Source organism: Salvelinus fontinalis, chromosome 6, assembly GCF_029448725.1.
Source record: "Salvelinus fontinalis isolate EN_2023a chromosome 6, ASM2944872v1, whole genome shotgun sequence".
NCBI lineage: Eukaryota > Metazoa > Chordata > Actinopteri > Salmoniformes > Salmonidae > Salvelinus > Salvelinus fontinalis.
Window position 1 is genome coordinate 39,329,027 of NC_074670.1, and position 20,282 is coordinate 39,349,308.

Consider the following 20,282-nt stretch of genomic DNA (forward strand, 5'->3'; position numbering starts at 1 on the left):
TGGCTAAGGTGTATGTAAACTTCCGACTTCAACTGTATATCTAATGCAAATAACTTTACTTGGCAAAGGAGGGTAAAAAGGGGGTAGTTCGAGTTTACCCTCTACTATGTGTGTTCACAGATCAAAAGGCTGATATCCCCCCAATTAAATGGCTATGGGTTCCTAAAGTTTAGCAGTGCAGGCTATTCATTGAAATTTATATTGCAAGTTGCAACATTGTCTGTGGCTTCGATTTGAACATAGTTTGAAGAAATACACAGGTCATGAAATTAAATTTACATTGGGATGTATGCTATGTATTAATTCCCTCAATTCAATAGACTGGAATTGGCTTGACCAATGACAATTTTTCCCTTAATGACAGTGATCAACACTTTGTGTGAAGCGGTTTAGAGAGAGGCATCTCTTTAACAAAGCAACTGGAGTCAGGTTAAAGCAAAGACAAATATTCTAAAAATGGTCTGAGGCCGGGGTAAGCCAATCTAAGGTAAAATCCTCTAAAACGACTAATTTGGATGACAGAAAAGGTTTGTAAAGAAAACTAAAGATACAACCCCATCTCACACAACTTTGTCAAAATAGTCCTCATGATGAGAAACCCAACACCAGAGCAACATCTTCTGCACAATAAAGGGACTCCAACATTCCTGCGCAATAAAGTGACTCCAACTTTCCCCCATAGTAAATTCATGAGAACACTAGAAAACGCTCCAACTTGTGTGTACACTTGTGTACTACCTACTAGTTTGTTTTTTTGCAGCTGTCAGAGCTGTGTAGATTGTTAAAGTGGAGGTGTATCACCACATGAATAGCGCCCTATGCCATTTTCAATGATGTATATAAACATTGGATTGCTATTGGCTACAGTATTTCAATTAAATGTTGTAAGGATAAAATGACATGTATTTAAGTATTTTTCTTGTTGTAGTGGGGACAGTAACAGTCAAACACTTTCTATCTAAAAATGATACTTTAAGGAAACTGTTTAATTATATATATTTTGCATTTGTATGTTTAGCTCACATAATATAATTTATAATAATGCATTAAGGTGTCTAATAGAATAAACATGGCAAAACAAAATGTAGACATTAATAAATCCATTTCTAAAGCTTCCAAAATATGTTTTACAACGTGCTAGGCCTATTTTAGCCCCCTAAAATATTAATTATCCCCCCCTTAAATAAATCAATATATTTTCTGATTTATTTTTCCCCCCGTCAACCGTTCCATCGCATCTTATCGGGCAGGCACTAGGACCTGGGGGAGGCTGCTGCTGCAGAGGCTGCTGCACGCCCTAGTAAATGTTATTTTTTCTTCAGCAAAGATGGCTGACAAAAATACTAGGATGGAAGCACATGTAATTATAACGTCATAACGAATCATGCAAAAATAAATGTATTTGACAGGAATATGTTAATGTAGAGACAAACGATTATGCATACGTTTTTTATTATAAAAAGTTCATTTACTTAAATCGCGATTTAGCAAGCTAACATTAGCCAGCTAGCTGACTAGATGTATGGGTGTTGTGACAAGAGTATGACATTGTAATTATGGTTGTTTAATGTTTTAGGGACTCCTGAAACAACCAGCAAACCAGGCTGTCGTCTTGTGAAACAGTGGATGTATAGAATCTAGCTAGCTTAAGTATTTACTGCAAATTGAATGTACAATTTTGTAAGCTTGCCTTGCTGATATGCCATGCAGATATTAAAAAACGTAGCTAGCTATGTTCTTGCTTATTGTGCAGTGGAGGATACAAATACCTGTATGCCTATGGATGTGTAGCTAGCTAGCTAGCTGATCTGTGTATTGACCCAAACATTTAGTATACATATTAGTTCAGAACCTAGCTATGAACCTCAGCTATCATAGCCAGTTGTATCAACTTCATAACAGTCTGAATGACATCAATGAAGCCTATGGATTGAGTAGAATATAACTTTGTGCCAAGGATGCAAGTCGTATATACATGTAGTTATTACCATACATGAGATCCCCACATTGTAGCCTGTACATTTTAATATATTCACTGATCATGTACTCTACCTTGGCAAATAAATGTGCAGTTCAGATATGAATGTCTTTGAGATTATTTTTCAGTCATATCCAATACCAGGAGTATCAACTACCAGTCTTTGAATGACTGTGTCTGCATGTATGTATTACAATTATACACTTCAACAGGGTTTACCAATCTTGGTCCTGGGACATCAATGGTTACACATTGAAACTAATAGACTAGAAACATGATTTAAATAGTTAAAAGCTGATTTGTAATTCATATATACAGAAAAACGGTACACTACACTTCCTATGCATCATGTAAATAGTCTAAAACCGGTTCATCTCAATATCTAATGCCCTTCATCTGCATTGATCTGATAAACACAGAATAGGTAAAGTATTTCATCAAATGAGACTTAATTTCAACCAGTAGAGAATGTAAAATGCTTTATTGAAAGGCTCATTATCCAAGTGTTATAAATACATGCATTATAAATATTATAATTGTAATATTATAAATACAAGTTCAATCTGTACTTCAATGCACAAACAGACGAAGAAAGAGGTGGCGGGAGAGGTGTAAAAGACAGAGAAAGAGGTAAAACATAGGAGCAGGGAAGGCAGCATATGATTAATGAATCACAATGCTACCTAAATATTCTCAGTTCATCACAATTACATAACCTTTGGGCTGCCGAGAGATACTCATCTTAAAAGCGGGTGAGATGGCGATGATAATACTGGGGGTTGGCAACATCTCTCACATCAAAACATATCTGCAGACGAGAGACAGATGGAGAGAGAGCATGTTTAAGCCTTGTTTTTATTCTAATGTTGTTAGTCATCAATCAGGTGGTGAAATGCAAAACTGACCTTGGATCATTAACTCTGGGACTACTTTATCTATATTTCAATGTAAAGCATCTCTTTTACAACACTTCCTGTTGACCTGACCAAGTGACCGCTCACCTCTGATCATGCTGTGCCCTCTTATGTAGCCAGTTCAGATGCAGGAGGGGTTCACCGACACAGCTGATATAACCTAGAGGATTTAGCGAGAAGAGGAGAAAGGGATGAAGTGAAGGAGAGTGACTTATTGTTATAAGGTATATTATACTTTAGTAATCCACAATGACCCGGTGATGTAAAAGTCTAATATTTACATTGTCTTCCATATTACTACAGATACCTTGTAACTGGAGATTCCTTCAAAACGATTGCCTACAGTTAACATATAGGGCAGCGCAAGGTTGGGTGACCAGGGCCATCTGGGACTGCCTCCTGGGGGAATTCAGGTGTGTGAAGGCTACCTGTGTCCTGCATAACTTAATGAGGATGGACACAAGGACCAGGAGGGGATCTGCAGCTTGTCGCCGTGTGCCAGAGTAGAAGTCTGCTGCTCTGCGGGATGTTAAGGATTGGGTCCAACAACGCAGCAAGAGAGGCAATCCATGTGCGGGAGATCTTCACCTCCTACTTCTTCGAAGAGGGTGCTGTTCCCTGGCAACACCATAGACTACACGATGCACAACCAAAGGCTCTTAAGAGCCATTCACATTGCAATAAGAGTATTATTCCGTTTACTTAGCTATGTCAACTGCTGTTATTAAATTCACAGTTTCTCTCCCATTGATTTGTACTTCTTAGGTGAGGGTGCTGTTTAGCTAAGGGTGTGATGTCTGTACAAAAACAAAACAGGCTATTTTAAATCACCCATATTGATTATTTTTTTTAAACAATTAGACACCCTATAACCCACACACTCATGTATCAATCTGATTGATGGATGGTGTTGTGCAGTAAACAGACTCGGGTGTATAACTGTAGCTTCTAACACCTTCAAAGAATAGGCAGGAGGGCCAACCATGGAGACACTTCATTATTTCTATAACTACGCTATATTGTTTGTCCTCGTGTCCGTTCATGTTTTTCAGCATAAAATACTCTGCAGCCACTTAGTGTGGTGTGGACACCAGGTGAGGCCACACCAGGATTCCTGAAGAAAACTGTCGCTTTAAATACCTTATTTTCTCAACTCATGAAAACAATGGATATCAAGATGCATGGGCACACACATGTGCATGTATAGCATGTGACAATAACAGGATCATATCAAAGAATTAATAAATTAATACATAAATACCACTCGAAGCTTGATGAGTTGATCAACTGAATCAGCTGTGCAGTGCTAAGGCAAAAACAAAAATGTACACCCCTTTTGAGACCCCAGGACTGAGAACCACTGCTCTTCATATGTAGACAGGCTTTCATAGCTCTCTTTATCTGAGGACAAGAAACAGACTTCATTATAGTCAAATTATACCGTACTGAATATTATGTTATTATAGTAATTATGTTATTACTATTATCTCTGTCCTCACTTCTAGGGACAGGAACTACACAAAAGTACCTGCCCTATCCAGAATAGCCTACCCTCTCACTTTGAGTTGGGGCTGCTATCCCTTCACCCTCCATGGCTGTTAGCTAGTTACCTACAAAATGCATTTTGAGTTCGTTTTTTACAGTGATAAATAGATCAAGATACCGAGCTAATATGAGGTTAGTTAGCTGTTGATATTTAATTCACTTGGCCAGCTATCTATACAGTATGTGACGTTGGCTAGATAACTAGCTGTTCATTTAGCAGCTCATTTGAGTTAGCCTGCACTGTAGCTAGTTTGCTAATAATACGTCGTTTAATTAAAAAAAAATGTATTTACTTACATTAGGTTATCCCAGCCATGTAGATAAATGGAAACAAGGCAGCAAAGTTTGTTTGTCACCAGAGCGTTTTAGAGGATATTACTATTGAGCTATGTACCCATTTAATAACCAGACCTTCATACATACTTGCTATGCTGAATTCTTGACGCACAATCGAAAAGCTGCTATATGCTGCCAGCACGCCCACAACCGAGTCACAATGGCAAGCGGCACGCGTCAATTTACCACTATCTAGTGTACATGCATGGTTAGGCCTACGTGTAGCTAACATTTCAGTTAATGTTAGCTACTTCTGTGGCTTGAGACTGCTAGCTAACAATAAACGGACAGGGAGTATGCCAGACACCCCTAAAAGAGGTTTAGCCCCCCATCCATGAATCTCAAGTGACGTCCCTGGTTGGGGGGATTGCCAAGATGGAGGCGCGATGGCTTCAAAACAGCGCCCCCTGTTTGTCATCTAAAACATATATAAATGATTGCCATATTTCACTGTATTAATCAAACATTAGGCTACATGGTTTACTTCTAAAGTATATCATATAACAATTATTTATTATATCTTCAAACTAAAGTGTAGACACACAGAGTGGGATATTTTATTGTGTGGTTGGATACGCAACTGTAGAGAGCAATAGTAATGGGAAAGTTGATGTTTTTTGGGGGATAAAAGACAAAAAAATTGTCTGTGGTTAACACAGAGTTAAGCGATCATATACGTTTTGTTCTGTGAGATAATGTCATCAGCTAACGTCACTTCTTGTGAATTTTGAAGCATGTATGTAATCAAAACAAGGACATAAATATCATGACATTTATGAATTATGAAGGCTTTATATACTTTATCTCATAGAACAAAACATATAAGATGTGTTAACCTTAGACCTTATTTTCGACGTTTATCCCAAAACCCCATTATTTCCCAATTAATTCCCCTATAAGAATTGCTTAACGAACCAGAGTAACTCATTTCAGGTGTTTAGGACTACAGACTGGTGAGCTCTATTGCGCAAGGCCCATTGTCATTGGGGTTCACTCCAAAGTCCTCCGAAACAGTTTGCATAGCCCATTGTATTAAAGTACGTTTTGAAGTTATTCAATATTTTTCATATAAAGACGATATTAGTGTCAGACCCATAGCAACGTCTATATTTAGCTGTTGCCATGTGTCTCATGGGCATTTTGACCTGATGGTCAGACGATCCGACAACTGTCCTTCTGCCTGTAACTTGAGGACACGCCCCTTCGCTGAATGGCATGGATCGCGCCATAACGTAAAGTTCTATCTACGTAGGATGAACGTTTACATTTCGTATTTTTTATTATATAGCATTTTACATAATATATATTATTGTACGTTTAATGCATGCATAAACTATGACGCGAGAAGAGGAGTTAATTCGGATAGCAAAAAAGCTGGACAAGATGGTGTCTAGAAATAACACGGTGAGAATGTATTTTGACACCTTTCTTTATGTCGCATGTTTTTCTGTCACCTCGTGCAGACAAATTTATGAAATGATGTGTAGATACATGCTTTATTTTGAATTTGCAATGACGTATTCCATTTTATAGTTATCTACATTAATACAAAGTTTTACATTTCGAGGTTGTGCTTTAAAAAGTTGTGCACTGTCCCGAGAGGAACAGTTGTTCAAGTAGCAAATGCTGAACAGGTGTTTGGCACAGAATTGTCCAGATTTAGCCTATTAAGCAAGACCGTGCGATATACACACACACTGAATAAAACTACTAATGCAAAAGTGTGAGACTTAAAGCATACTGGTATTCGACAACTTCCATGCATGGAACCGAACGTAAACAACGCAAGGTCGTGACAGTGGTGTACTATGGGCCTGTTTGTTGTTAGTATGGGCCAATTGTGCAGTGCTGTTTTTGCGGATTGTAGAATGCAAGTCGTTCACTGATACATTTGAATTCATTTCCTTATTAACAGCGCCTGCTGTAGACTACATAAACACAACTATTTTGACAATTGGGCTACATTACTATTACAATATTTTTTAGTAGTTATTATAATATCACAGTTTGTTATTGGTTGTAATTATGATTAATACAATTGATTACATTGATTACACGTCAATTGTAATTTTAAGTGTGATCACTTAAAAACAGACTGTAGAAACATGTGCAGCAGCTACGATAGGCCTACTAATTACAGTACAAATTCTGCCTGCAGCATGAATTCAATAATACCATGCTCCTTAAAAACAGACTGTAGAAACATGTGCAGCAGCTACAGTAGACCTGCTAACTACAGTACAAACCCTGCTTGCAGCATGAATGAAAGAATACTATGGTCCCACCATCACCCTGCTCTTCCAAGTCAACACAGGGGTGCAACTTTGGTTTTAGAAGTAGGGGGACATAACCTGGTGGGGGGTCTGGAGGTCCTCCCTCAGAATTTTTAGGCATCTAGAGCTCATTTCCTGCATTTCTACACAATCTAATATGACCCTTTTTGCAGTCACTTTCATTGTAAGAATATAATATATTTTTAAACACTTCTACATGAACGTGGATGCTACCATGAATGGATAATCCTAATTGAATAGTGAATAATGATGAGTGAGAAAGTTCTAGATGCACAAATATCATACCCCCCCAAAAATAGTGAGAGGTTAGCATGTCTTGGGGGTATGATATTTGTGCGTCTAACTTTCTCATGTATCATTATTCAAAATTCATTCAGGATTATCCATAATCATGGCAGCATTCACGTAGAAGTGTTTAGAAACATGTTCTTATTTAGCTTCTTATGGCTGCAGCCCGGCGTCGGTACACTTATGACAACAGCCACTTCAAGTGCAGGGCGCGAAATTCCAAAGTTTTTTTTTTATATATATATTTAACTTTCACACATTAACAAGTCCAATACAGCATATGAAAGCAACTGTGAATCCAGCCAACATGTCTGATTTTTAAAATGTTTTACACGGAAGACACAATATGTAAATCTATTAGCTAACCACGTTAGCAAAAGACACCACTTTTTTTACTCCACCAGTTTTTTACTCCATCAGTAGATATCACAAATTCGACCAAATAAAGATATAAATAGCCACTAACCAAGAAACAACTTCATCAGATGACAGTCTGATAGCATATTTATTGTATAGCATATGTCTTGTTAGAAAAATGTGCATATTTCAGGTATAAATCATAGTTTACATTGCAGCTACAATCAGAAATTGCACCGAAAGCAGCCATAATAATTACAGGCACCAACGTCAAATACCTAATTACTCATCATAAAACATTTCTGAAAAATACATAGTGTACAGCAAATGAAAGACAGGCATATTGTGATTCCAGCCAATATTTCAGATTTATTAAGTGTTTTACAGCGGAAAAGAAATGTAGCGTTATATTAGCTTACCACAATAGCCAGAAACACTTGGGCGCCGACGACTACGACAGATATATGAAATAGCATCATAAAATGTTTCTTACTTTTGCTGATCTTCCATCAGAATGTTGGACAAGGTGTCCTTTGTCCAGAACAATCGTTGTTTGGATTTAGAACGGCAACTTTCTCTCTTCATTAAGCAAGCGCGCTAGCCTAGTGGCACAAAGCTCTCCATGTCAACAAACGGAAGAGAACGGAACACGGCAAAACTCCCGAAAAAATTTCAATAATCTGATGAAACTACACTGCTCAAAAAAATAAAGGGAACACTTAAATAACACAATGTAACTCCAAGTCAATCACACTTCTGTGAAATCAAACTGTCCACTTAGGAAGCAACACTGATTGACAATAAATTTCACATGCTGTTGTGCAAATGGAATAGACAAAAGGTGGAAATTATAGGCAATTAGCAGGACACCCCCCAAAACAGGAGTGATTCTGCAGGTGGTGAGCACAGACCACTTCTCAGTTCCTATGCTTCCTGGCTGATGTTTTGGTCACTTTTGAATGCTGGCGGTGCTCTCACTCTAGTGGTAGCATGAGACGGAGTCTACAACCCACACAAGTGACTCAGGTAGTGCAGTTCATCCAGGATGGCACATCAATGCGAACTGTGGCAAAAAGGTTTGCTGTGTCTGTCAGCGTAGTGTCCAGAGCATGCAGGCGCTACCAGGAGACAGGCCAGTACTTCAGGAGACGTGGAGGAGGCCGTAGGAGGGCAACAACCCAGCAGCAGGACCGCTACCTCCGCCTTTGTGCAAGGAGGTGCACTGCCAGAGCCCTGCAAAATGACCTCCAGCAGGCCACAAATGTGCATGTGTCTGCTCAAACGGTCAGAAACAGACTCCATGAGGGTCCGACGTCCACAGTTGGGGGTTGTGCTTACAGCCCAACACCGTGCAGGACGTTTGGCATTTGCCAGAGAACACCAAGATTGGCAAATTCGCCACTGGCGCCCTGTGCTCTTCACAGATGAAAGCAGGTTCACACTGAGCACATGAGCACATGTGACAGACGTGACAGAGTCTGGAGACGCCGTGGAGAACGTTCTGCTGCCTGCAGCATCCTCCAGCATGACCGGTTTGGCGATGGGTCATTCATGGTGTGGGGTGGCATTTCTTTGTGGGGCCGCACAGCCCTCCATGTGCTCGCCAGAGGTAGCCTGACTGCCATTAGGTACCGAGATGAGATCCTCAGACCCCTTGTGAGACCATATGCTGACACATGCACATTTGTGGCCTGCTGGAGGTCATTTTGCAGGGCTCTGGCAGTGCACCTCCTTGCACAAAGGCGGAGGTAGCGGTCCTGCTGCTGGGTTGTTGCCCTCCTACGGCCTCCTCCACGTCTCCTGATGTACTGGCCTGTCTCCTGGTAGGGCCTCCATGCTCTGGACACTACGCTGACAGACACAGCAAACCTTTTTGCCACAGTTCGCATTGATGTGCCATCCTGGATGAGCTGCACTACCTGAGCCACTTGTGTGGGTTGTAGACTCCGTCTCATGCTACCACTAGAGTGAGAGCACCGCCAGCATTCAAAAGTGACCAAAACATCAGCCAGGAAGCATAGGAACTGAGAAGTGGTCTGTGGTCACCACCTGCAGAATCACTCCTGTTTTGGGGGGTGTCTTGCTAATTGCCTATAATTTCCACCTTTTGTCTATTCCATTTGCACAACAGCATGTGAAATGTATTGTCAATCAGTGTTGCTTCCTAAGTGGACAGTTTGATTTCACAGAAGTGTGATTGACTTGGAGTTACATTGTGTTGTTTAAGTGTTCCCTTTATTTTTTTGAGCAGTGTATATTGAAAAAACATACTTTACGATGATATGGTGACATGTATCAAATAAAATCAAAGCCGGAGATTGTAGTCGCCTATAACGACAGCTAAACAAAAGGCATTCCCACTGTCCACCTCGCGCTCTTCAGAGTACCGAAAATGGGGGACACATCATTCCAAGATGATGTGTTCCATCTCAGACCAAGATAATCACCTCATTTCTTCTCTCACAGCCTCTTGACACCCAGGGGAAGGTGTATGACGTGCATGTATACTAATAGGTCTCGTGCCCATTTATAGGCAGGAAGAAGAACAGAGCATCGATTTCAGACTTTCCACTTCCTGGTCAGGAAGTTTGTGCCAAATGAGTTCTGTTTGACTCACAGAAATAATTCAAACGGTTTTAGAAACTAGATAGTGTTTTCTATCCAATAGTAATAATAATATGCATATTGTACGAGCAAGAATTGAGTACGAGGCCGTTTGAAATGGGCACCTTTTATCTGGCTACTCAATACTGCCCCTTGCAGCCCAAACAGGTTAAATAAAAGGGACTCAAATGACACAATACATTATTTAACATTAATTTCTATTGGGCACAAAATAATCTGAAACACAACCAAAACAAACAGCAAATGCATCCAACAAATGTGTGGAGTCACAAGCTTGATGTAGTCATTGCATGCTATGAATGTGTGACCAAACATTTTACTACTTTAATACACATATAAGGGGATTTGTCCCAAATACTTTTGCTCCCCCAAAATTGGGGGGATATGTACAAAAAGTGCTGTAATTTATAAGCGGTTCCCCCATGTGGATGAAAATACCCTAAAATTGAAGCTGTCAGTCTGCACTTTAACTTCGTAGTCATTGTTTGATTTTAAATCCAAGCTTTTGGAGTATAGAGCCAAAATAATAAAAAATTGTTCACTCTCCCAATAATTACAGAGGGCACTATAATTCATATCATGGCCTAATAGTACTGTAGAGCTCTTTTTACTTGCACACAATATAGCTGGATCGCCCCCTCCTGCCCCTAGGGGTCCACGGCCCTGCAGAGCCCCAACCCAACACACCCCACTCAGCTTTAGATCTTAGTGAAAAATTCATTATTTGTTTCAGGTGTGTTAGGCCAAGGCCATTGTTACAACCAACAGTACGGCAGACCCCCAGGGCCAGGACTGAGCAGCCCAGTAGCTAGGGATTGCCTAAATAGGTATCTCCCCTGATGTGGGCATGTTTTCAATACAGACTCCTTTTGTCATACAGTATTCCATATAAGGCATTCAGACCTTTTGAAAGTTGCACAGTATAGCCATAATCTTGTAAAAAATAAAATCTAGTAATATATAACTTAATGGCAATGCATTTCTTAGCCACTATAAATGCTAGGTTACACAATTTCTTCTGATAAGGCTCAATTATCAACATTTCCAAGCCAACAAAAACAGGGAGAAGAGAGAATCTGTAGACATAAAAGAACATACTCTATGCCAGAACTCTGCCAGCCTTCACAAGAGCATAACATATTGAAATATGTTTCCTTTTGTGTTTTACAACTTGAAGCTTCTGGCTTGTCAAGTGTTTGCTGCACATAGATAATATGTTTATGTTTTAGTTTAGTTTATTTGCACCAAAGAAAACAAGTGATTGACAACAATACAGCTGCCCACTGAAGAAAAAGCTTCAAACTGTAAACAGTGCCTGCAACCTGGTTCCGGTTCAGTCAACCTACAACAGCACAGGAATGAAATCATCAACATGTATTGATCACATCTTTACTAATGCTGCAGAAATTTGCTTTAAAGCAGTATCCAAATCCAGTAGATGTGGTGATCACAATATAGAAGCCATATCTAGAAAAACCAAAGTTCCAAAGGATGGGCATAATATAGTGTATGATACGTTCTGTAGTGATTCTTAGGTTGATGATGTAATGAATATTTGCTGGTCTGTGGTGCGTAATGAGGAGTAACCACTAATTTAACCCTTTCACACGTACCATCACACGGGTGTGATCATTCTACAGTGGTCCCTGTAGCGGACGATCACACCGGTGTGATTAGAACACTTATTTAGAAAGTTTCTTTTGAAAGGCCAGTTTCCAATGACGCAACAATCAGCATTTGAGCTGGCCACACAGTTTTTTCAGAAACATTTTGCACAAACAAAGTCCTTACAAAGTTATGTCCAGAATGTGAACAGTTTATTTTTGGATGCAATGTTAAGACATTCACAGAAGTAGCTACAGCAAACACAATCATCCAAACCGGAAAAATGTAAGCTACATTTGTCGTAGCACTAACTGAGGAAAGATTGACATAACACAAGCGGTCATATTTTTATATCTCTCGGCTGACAGAAACTACAATATGAATTAGCTAATATAAATTACTATTTATAATTAATCACATCACGGGTTACCACAACATTGATTGAAAATAATTGAGTAAAACACTTTCTCGAAATCAAAAGTAATCCGACGATGGGTAGTATGTGCGCGCCGCCATGTTTTTTTTTTCCGCATCAACCAAAGATGATAAGAGGAGACAAGATGAGTTTTCGTCTGTTTATAGTATGCATGTTGAAGGGGGTGTGTCGTTTACGATCCTCCACTTCCCTTCATTCACTTCTGGAAGTTTACCTGAAAGATGAGTGAACCATTCCTTCACCTCATTATAACATCTTTGGTCTGGCAGATTACTTGACACCCAGAATACATTGTATAATATCAACAAACATGGCGCCACACATAGCTGGCAAATAGCTTAGCTCATTATAATCAGTACAACCTTCAAAAAAGTATTTTATACAGATCATAGGTGTCCATTACAATATATGCAATAATCGTAATGCATTATTTGTCACCAGTAATTGAAAACATGTGAATAAAACTGTAAATACATTATGCTCCATACATACATACTGATCTGTGGTGTGTAATGAGGATATACATACTGTATGCACCTACAGTCGAAACGACAACACGATGTACAGAAAATAAGGAACTTACTTTTGATAGGAACGCACACATGTCCAAAGTTATTATGTGAAAGGAAAACAAGAAGGAAGGCAAAGCGAGCGCCAGCAAGAAAATGTTCAAACATAAGTGAAGTGCGGTGGGTTCTCCTGGAAGAGAGAATTTTATCCGGCTCAGTAAAGCCTCAAACATAAATTGTCCGCAACGCTGAAATGTACTACTTCTATGTGAATCAAAGAGGAGGCGGAACACACCTCTACAAACTGTTGTTAGTAGGTACAACTTGTTAAAGAATCATTTGAAATTGACAAGTTGAAACACAGCCTATAGATAATTAGCAGGCAGCGCGTGTTAACTGTCCTGTTGCGTAATAATCACATTTTGGATCAGTGAGTGCATTCTGACATCACGTGCATAAAACAACTCGCGCTGTGGTGACCGTTAGAAATATTTGGAACTCATGTGTGAGAAGGTTAATTACAAAACCCACTGATATTGCGAAATAGAATAATGATTTTTTTCATTGGCAAGATTAGCAAACTTGGGCATGACATGCCAGCAACAAATGCTGACACTACACTTCCAAGTATATCTGACCAAATTATGAAAGACAAGGATTGTAATTTTGAATTCCGTAAAGTGAGTATGGATGAGGTAGAACAATTATTGTTGTCTATCAACAATGATAAGCCACCGGGGTCTGACAACTTGGATGGAAATTTACTGAGGATAATAGGGGACGATATTGCCACTCCTATTTGCCCGATCTTCAATCTGAGCCTACTAGAAAGTGTGTACCCACAGGCCTGCAGGGAAGCAAAAGTCATTATGCTACCCAAGAATAGTAAAGCAACCTTTTATTGTCTAAAATATCCAACCAATCAGCCTTTTACCAACCCTTAGTAAACCTTTGAAAAAAATTGTGTTAGACTGCCAGAGGTCCGGACAACAGGCCCTCCGATTTGACACACTGAACTCTGTCTGAAAAGTAGTCATTTGAGAAATCAAGGCTGCTGAGTCTGCCGATAAGAATGTGGTGATTGACAGAGTCGAAAGCCTTGGCCAGGTCGATGAATAGAGCTGCACAGTATTGTCTCTTATCGATGGCGGTTATGATATAGTTTAGGACCTTGAGCGTGGCAGAGGTGCGCCCATGACCAGCTCGGAAACCAGATTGCATAGCGGAGAAGGTACGGTGGGATTCGAAATGGTCGGTGATCTGTTTGTTAACTTGGCTTTCTAAGACCTTAGAAAGGCAGGGTAGGATAGATATAGATCTGTAGCAGTTTGGGTCTAGAGTGTCTCCTCCTTTGAAGAGGGGGATGACCGCGGCAGCTTTCCAATCTTTGGGGATCTCAGACGATACGAAAGAGGTTGAACAGGCTAGTAATAGGGTTTGCAACAATTTCGGCGACTAATTTTAGAAAGAGAGGGTCTAGATTGTCTAGCCCGGCTGATTTGTAGGGGTCCAGATTTTGCAGCTCTTTCAGAACATCAGCTATCTGGATTTAGGTGAAAGAGAAATAGGGGAGGCTTGGGCAAGTTGCTTTGGGGGGTGCAGGGCTGTTGACTGGGGTAGGGGTAGCCAGGTGGAAAGCAAGGCCAGCCATGCAAAAATGCTTCTTGAAATTCTCAATTATTATGGATTTATCGGTGGTGACAGTGTTTCCTAGCCTCAGTGCAGTGGGCAGCTGGGAGGAGGTGCTCTTATTCTCCATGGACTTTACAGTGTCCCAGAACTTTTTGGAGTTTGTGCTACAGGATGCAAATTTCTGTTTAAAAAGCTAGCCTTTGCTTTCCTAACTGCCTGTGTATATTGGTTTCGAACTTCCCTGAATAGTTGCATATCGCGGGGGCTATTCGATGCTAATGCAGTACGCCACAGGATGTTTTTGTGCTGGTCAAGGGCAGTCAGGTCTGGAGTGAACCAAGGGCTATATCTGTTCCTGGTTCTACATTTTATGAATGGGGCATGCTTATGTAAGGTCGTGAGGAAAGCACTTTTAAAGAATAACCAGGGATCCTCTACTGTCGGAATGAGGTCAATATCCTTCCAAGTCGATTAGAAAGGCCTGCTCGCTGAAGTGTTTTAGGGAGCGTTTGACAGTGATGAGGGGTGGTGGTTTGACCACAGACCCATTACGGACACAGGCAATGAGGCAGTGATCGCTGAGATCCTGGTTGAAGACAGCAGAGGTGTATTTGGAGGGCAGGTTGGTTAGGATGATATCTATGAGGGTACCCGTGTTTACGGATTTGGGGTTGTACCTGGTAGGTTCATTGATTAATTTGTGTGAGATTGAGGGCATCAAGCTTAGATTGTAGGATGGCCAGGGTGTTAAACAGCACGAGCTCTGAAGATAGATGGGGGGCAATCAATTCACATATGGTGTCCAGGGCACAGCTGGGGAAGAAGGTGGTCTATAGTAAGCCTGCAACGGTGAGAGACTTGTTTCTGGAAAGGTGGATTTTTAAAAGTAGAAGCTCATTGTTTGGGCTCAGACCTGGACAGTAAGACAGGCGGGCTATCTCTGCAGTAGATTGCAACTCCACCCCCTTTGGCAGTTCTATCTTGTCAGAACATTTTATAGTTAGAGATGGAAATTTCAGGGTTTTTGGTGGTCTTACTAAGCCAGAATTCAGACACGTCTAGTACATCCGGGTTGTCAGAGTTGACATACATGCGTAGCCGAGTGATCATTGGATCCATTGAGTAGCTGGGCGAGCTGGAGACACGGCGATTCAGACAGCTAATCCAGAGTATGGTACCTCTGTATCTGATAGAGAATTGACTATGTGAGGTGCGGCAGTGGGAAGGGTCAAGGTTCTCACCATACACCATTATATAGATGGATTTCAGAATTAACCTGGAAGAATATGATGAGTAATTTGTGTGGATGGAGGCCTATGTACTGGCCCAGACAATATTACAGTAAATGAGATATGGGTAAATTAAGCTATAGTATAGAGTAAGGAAGCAAGCCTGATGAACCAAACCACTAATCTTTCTGAAGATACCAACAGATTTTTTCACTTTGCTGCTGACAAGTTGAATATGATCTTTCCATTTAACTTTTCATCAATTAGAACTCTAAGGAATCTAGTGGATGTGACTTTTTTCATTTCATTCCCACCAATTGAGATTCTGGCTCTTTTTCTTTACAATATTTCTTATTCTTGCTAGTGAATACAATGAAGTTAGATTTTTTTTTTTACATTTTGAAGATTGAATTGTTTATCTGTACCATTCAGAAAATTGGGCCATGCCTGAGTTGGCTTCATTAATTAGTTCATAAAAATGGCTGTGTGATGATAAAATCAAATTGGTATCATCAGCAAAGAGAATGGGAAGTAGAGTAGAAGACACAGTAGGAAGGTCTTTGGATAACAAAGTTGATGAGCTTAGGATTTCTTTCCAGAGAGACATCGGGGCCTGTAACATACTTTGTTTCACGGAAACATGGCTCTTTCAGGATACTCTGTCAGTCTGTAAAGACAGCAGGATTCTCAGTACATTGCGCAGACAGGAATAAATATCTCTCCGGGAAGTAGAAGGGCGGAGGGGTGTGTTTCATGATTAACGACTTATGGTGTAATTCTAGGAACATACAGGAACTCAAGTGCTTTTGTTCACCTGATCTAGAATTCCTCTCAATCAAATGCCGACCGTATTATCTCCCAAGAGAATTCTCCTCTGTCATTGCCACGGCCGTTTACATCCCCCCTCAAGCCGATACCACGACGTCCCTCAAAGAACTTCATTGGACTTTATGCAAACTGGAAACCACATATCCTGAGGCTGCATTTATTGTAGCTGGGGATTTTAATAAAGCAAATCTGAGGACTAGGCTGCCAAAGTTCTATCAACATATTGACTGTACTACTCGTGCTGCTAAGACTCTCGACCATTGCTATTCAAACTTCTGGAATGCTTACAAGGCCCTCCCCCACCCTCCTTTCGGCAAATCTGACCACAACTCCATCTGGCTCCTCCTTCCTATAGGCAGAAACTCAAACAGGAAGTACCCGTGCTTTAAACTATTCAATGCTGGTCTGACCAAGCAAAATCCACCCTTCAGGATTGTTTTGATCACATGGACTGGGATATGTTTCAGGTAGCTTGCGGAAATAATATAGACGCATACACGGATACGGTGACTGAGTTTATAAGGAAGTGTATAGGACATGTAGTACCCGCTGTGACTATTAAAACCTACCCTAACCAGAAACCGTGGATAGATGGTAGCATTTGCGCGAAACTGAAAGCGCAAACCACCTCATTTAACCATGGCAAGGTGACTGGGAATATGGCAGAATATAAACAGTGTAGTTATTCACTCTGCAAGGCAATCAAACAAGCTAAATGTCAGTATAGAGAAAGTGGAGTCGCAATTGAACGGCTCAGACACGAGTCGTATATGGCAGGGACTACAGGCAATTAGGGACTACAAAAGGAAAACCAGCCACGTCGCAGAGACCGACGTCTTGCTTCCGGACAGTCTAAACACATTCTTCACATTCTTTGAGGATAACAAAGTGCCACCAATGCGGCCCTCTACCAAGGACTGTGGGCTCTCCTTCTTGGTGGCCGACGTGAGTAAAACATTTAAACGTGTTAACCCTCGCAAGGCTGCCGGCCCAGACGGCATCCCTAGCTGCATCCTCAGAGCATGCACAGACCAGCTGGCTGGTGTGTTTACGGGCATATTAAATCTCTCCCTATCCCATTCTGCTGTCCCCACATGCTTCTAGATGGCCACCATTGTTCCTGTACCCAAGAAGGCAAAGGTAACTGAACTTAATGGCTATCGCCCCGTAGCACTCACCTCTGTCATCATGAAGTGCTTCGAGAGACTAGTCAAGGATCATATCACCTCTACCTTACCTGCCACCCTAGACCCACTTCAATTTGCTTACCGCCCCAATAGATCCACAGGCGACGCAATCGCCATCACTATGCACACTGCCCTATCCCATCTGGACAGGAGAAATAACTATGTAAGAATGCTGTTTATTGACTATAGCTCAGTATTCAACACCATAGTACCCTCCAAGCTCATCATTAAGCTTGAGGCCCTGGGTCTGAACCCCGCCCTGTGCAACTGGGTCCTGGACTTGCTGACGGGCCGCCCCCAGATGGTGAATGTAGGAAACATCACCTCCACTCTGCTGATCCTCAACACTGGGGCCCCACAAGGGTGCGTGCTCAGCCCACTCCTGTACTCCCTGTTCACCCATGACTGCGTGGCCAAGCACGCCTCCAACTCAATTATCAAGTTTGCAGATGACACAACAGTAGTAGGCTTGATTACCAATGATGACAAGACAGCCTACAGGGAGGAGGTAAGGACTCTGGGAGTGTGGTGCCTGGAAAACAACCTCTCACTCAACGTCAACAAAACAAAGGAGATGATCGTGGACTTCAGGAAACAGCAGAGGGTCCACACCCCCCTATCTACATCGAGGGGACCGCAGGGAAGGTGGAAAGCTTTAAGTTCCTTGGCGTATACATCACTGATAAACTGAAATGGACTACCCACACAGACAGTGTGGTGGAAAAGGCACAGCAGAGCCTCTTCAACCTCAGGAGGCTAAAGAAATTTGGACCTAATTAATCGGCCATTCCGATTAATCGGTCGACCTCTAGTGCCGTCACAGACTGGTCTTCCCTGGTTGCCTGACTTTGCCGAGACCCCTGTCACCATTTTATACTGCTCAGATGAGGCATGACAAACAATTAACTTGGTGTACATTCATACATTATATTATCCAAGAATAGAATCAATGGTTCAATAATTTAAATTACCATTATTCCCAGATCCCAGACTGTAGACTACCCATGAACACAAGATGGAACTTTGTATCCATTCATTGATTGTTATAATATACTGTAAAATTCACCTGAGCTCCGTAGACTGGTCGTCCCTGGTTGTCTGACCCTGCTGGGACATCTGTCACCATCTGATACTGCTAAGATATGATGAGAATAGTGTTGTGTCCTAACTGTGCACCATGACAGTGAAGCCTCTAGAGCTGTTTATTATTGTCAGTGTCAAAAGTAGGGAATTACATAGGGAAACTGACAGATCAATAACGTTTCATTGCTGCTGTATACTGACTGTTGGGGAAAAAATAATATCTTAACATTAGCCAACTTTTGGCTGGCTCTAATGGTACATCAACTGGCGAAAACGAGCCAAGTTAATTTACTTCTGTTGAAACAAGACAAAACAAAAGCTAGAAAATATTTTTGCACAATAGCTGTTAGATATTGCTACCTGACAGGTAGCTAGGCTGAACTGGCTGTGGTAGCTACTAGCTAGCTAGATGGCTTGCAAGCTAGCTAAGTTAGTTCATTCACTTCAGACAGAACTTCAGTCGAGAGGGGATGAAACATTAGCTAACATTACATGTCAGTTACAGTACTAGCTCAGCTCTGGGAATAAATACTTTTTTTTCTGTTAAGTCAAACAGCAGTTACCTTGCCAGCTACATCAGTCAAATAAAGAGTAGCCTGTTTCTGCTTTGCTTGCTTTTACAACTAAGAAAAAAAGCGCAACACACATACAACAGCTGCCTCTATTCGCATGCTTTGTTGTCTCCGCACGGTCCTAAATCCAGCTGGTTAAAACCACCAAACAGCCTACCCGACCACTCTGAGTCGTCCGCATGGTCCTAAAGCACACCAATGCCGCTTTTTGTATCACAATGCAATGATAAAACTGGGGGGTAACAAAAATGCAATTTCAGAATGAGGGGGGTCATGTCCCCCCCGTTCCCAGTGAAAGTTGCACCCCTGGTACTATATATGTAATGAAAATAAATAATTCTGCTCCTCTGCCTGTTGGCTACAACTTCCAATACCATCATCTCAATGTTTGTGTATATAGGACGGTGCCCTGGACCTGCTGAATGAACTGAAGAGCTTCAACATGACGCTGAAACTTCTGCAGGTAGAGGACCAGGAATATCCTGTTATGTATTATTTAGGTGTACAGAAGTTTAATATTTTAGGCTACTTCTACATTCAATATTAAATATCAAATGCATGGGGAATACAGTGCAGTCAGTGCAATTTCCCCACAAACAGGGAATGGATTATATAGTTATGCCTACTCCAAATGATAAGTGTGATCTCATTATTTCAAGGATCACATGCAACAAACCATTCTTTCCGCTGAATAGGAAACGAGGATCGGCATGTCTGTGAATGGAATCAGGAAGCACTGCACAGACGACGAGGTCGTTTCCCTGGCCAAGATCCTCATCAAGGACTGGAAGAGACTGCTGGGTAGGATTGTAGGAGACTGTCTTTTAGAAAGTGGAGCTGTCTGAAGTTGTGTTTTACAGTATA

General features: G+C 41.1%; 1 protein-coding gene and 2 long non-coding RNA genes across 8 annotated transcripts in view; 2 read left to right on the top strand and 1 right to left on the bottom strand.

Annotated features, from left to right (window-relative positions):
• Positions 1-404: 404 nt before the first annotated feature.
• Positions 405-2,084, top strand: LOC129857821 (uncharacterized). Its single transcript, XR_008759945.1, has 2 exons — positions 405-1,360; positions 1,577-2,084. It is a non-coding gene; the product is annotated as an uncharacterized LOC129857821 (long non-coding RNA).
• Positions 2,085-2,440: 356 nt separating this feature from the next.
• LOC129857820 (uncharacterized) lies at positions 2,441-5,142 on the bottom strand. The gene is made up of 3 exons (XR_008759944.1): positions 4,735-5,142; positions 2,980-4,293; positions 2,441-2,786 (listed from the first exon to the last, which is right to left on the bottom strand). It is a non-coding gene; the product is annotated as an uncharacterized LOC129857820 (long non-coding RNA).
• A 775-nt stretch (positions 5,143-5,917) lies between these two features.
• LOC129857816 (transcription elongation factor A protein 3-like) overlaps positions 5,918-20,282 on the top strand; it is a 33,330-nt gene continuing 18,965 nt past the window's right edge. The window contains exons 1-3 of one of the 6 annotated variants that reach the window (XM_055926420.1): positions 5,918-6,177; positions 19,819-19,881; positions 20,114-20,219. In XM_055926420.1, the coding sequence (XP_055782395.1) occupies positions 6,109-6,177; positions 19,819-19,881; positions 20,114-20,219 (238 nt within the window). In that variant the 5' untranslated portion in view covers positions 5,918-6,108. The remainder of the gene's footprint in view (positions 6,178-19,818; positions 19,882-20,113; positions 20,220-20,282) is intronic. The other 5 variants (XM_055926421.1, XM_055926422.1, XM_055926423.1 and 2 more) reach the window with 5 other exon arrangements.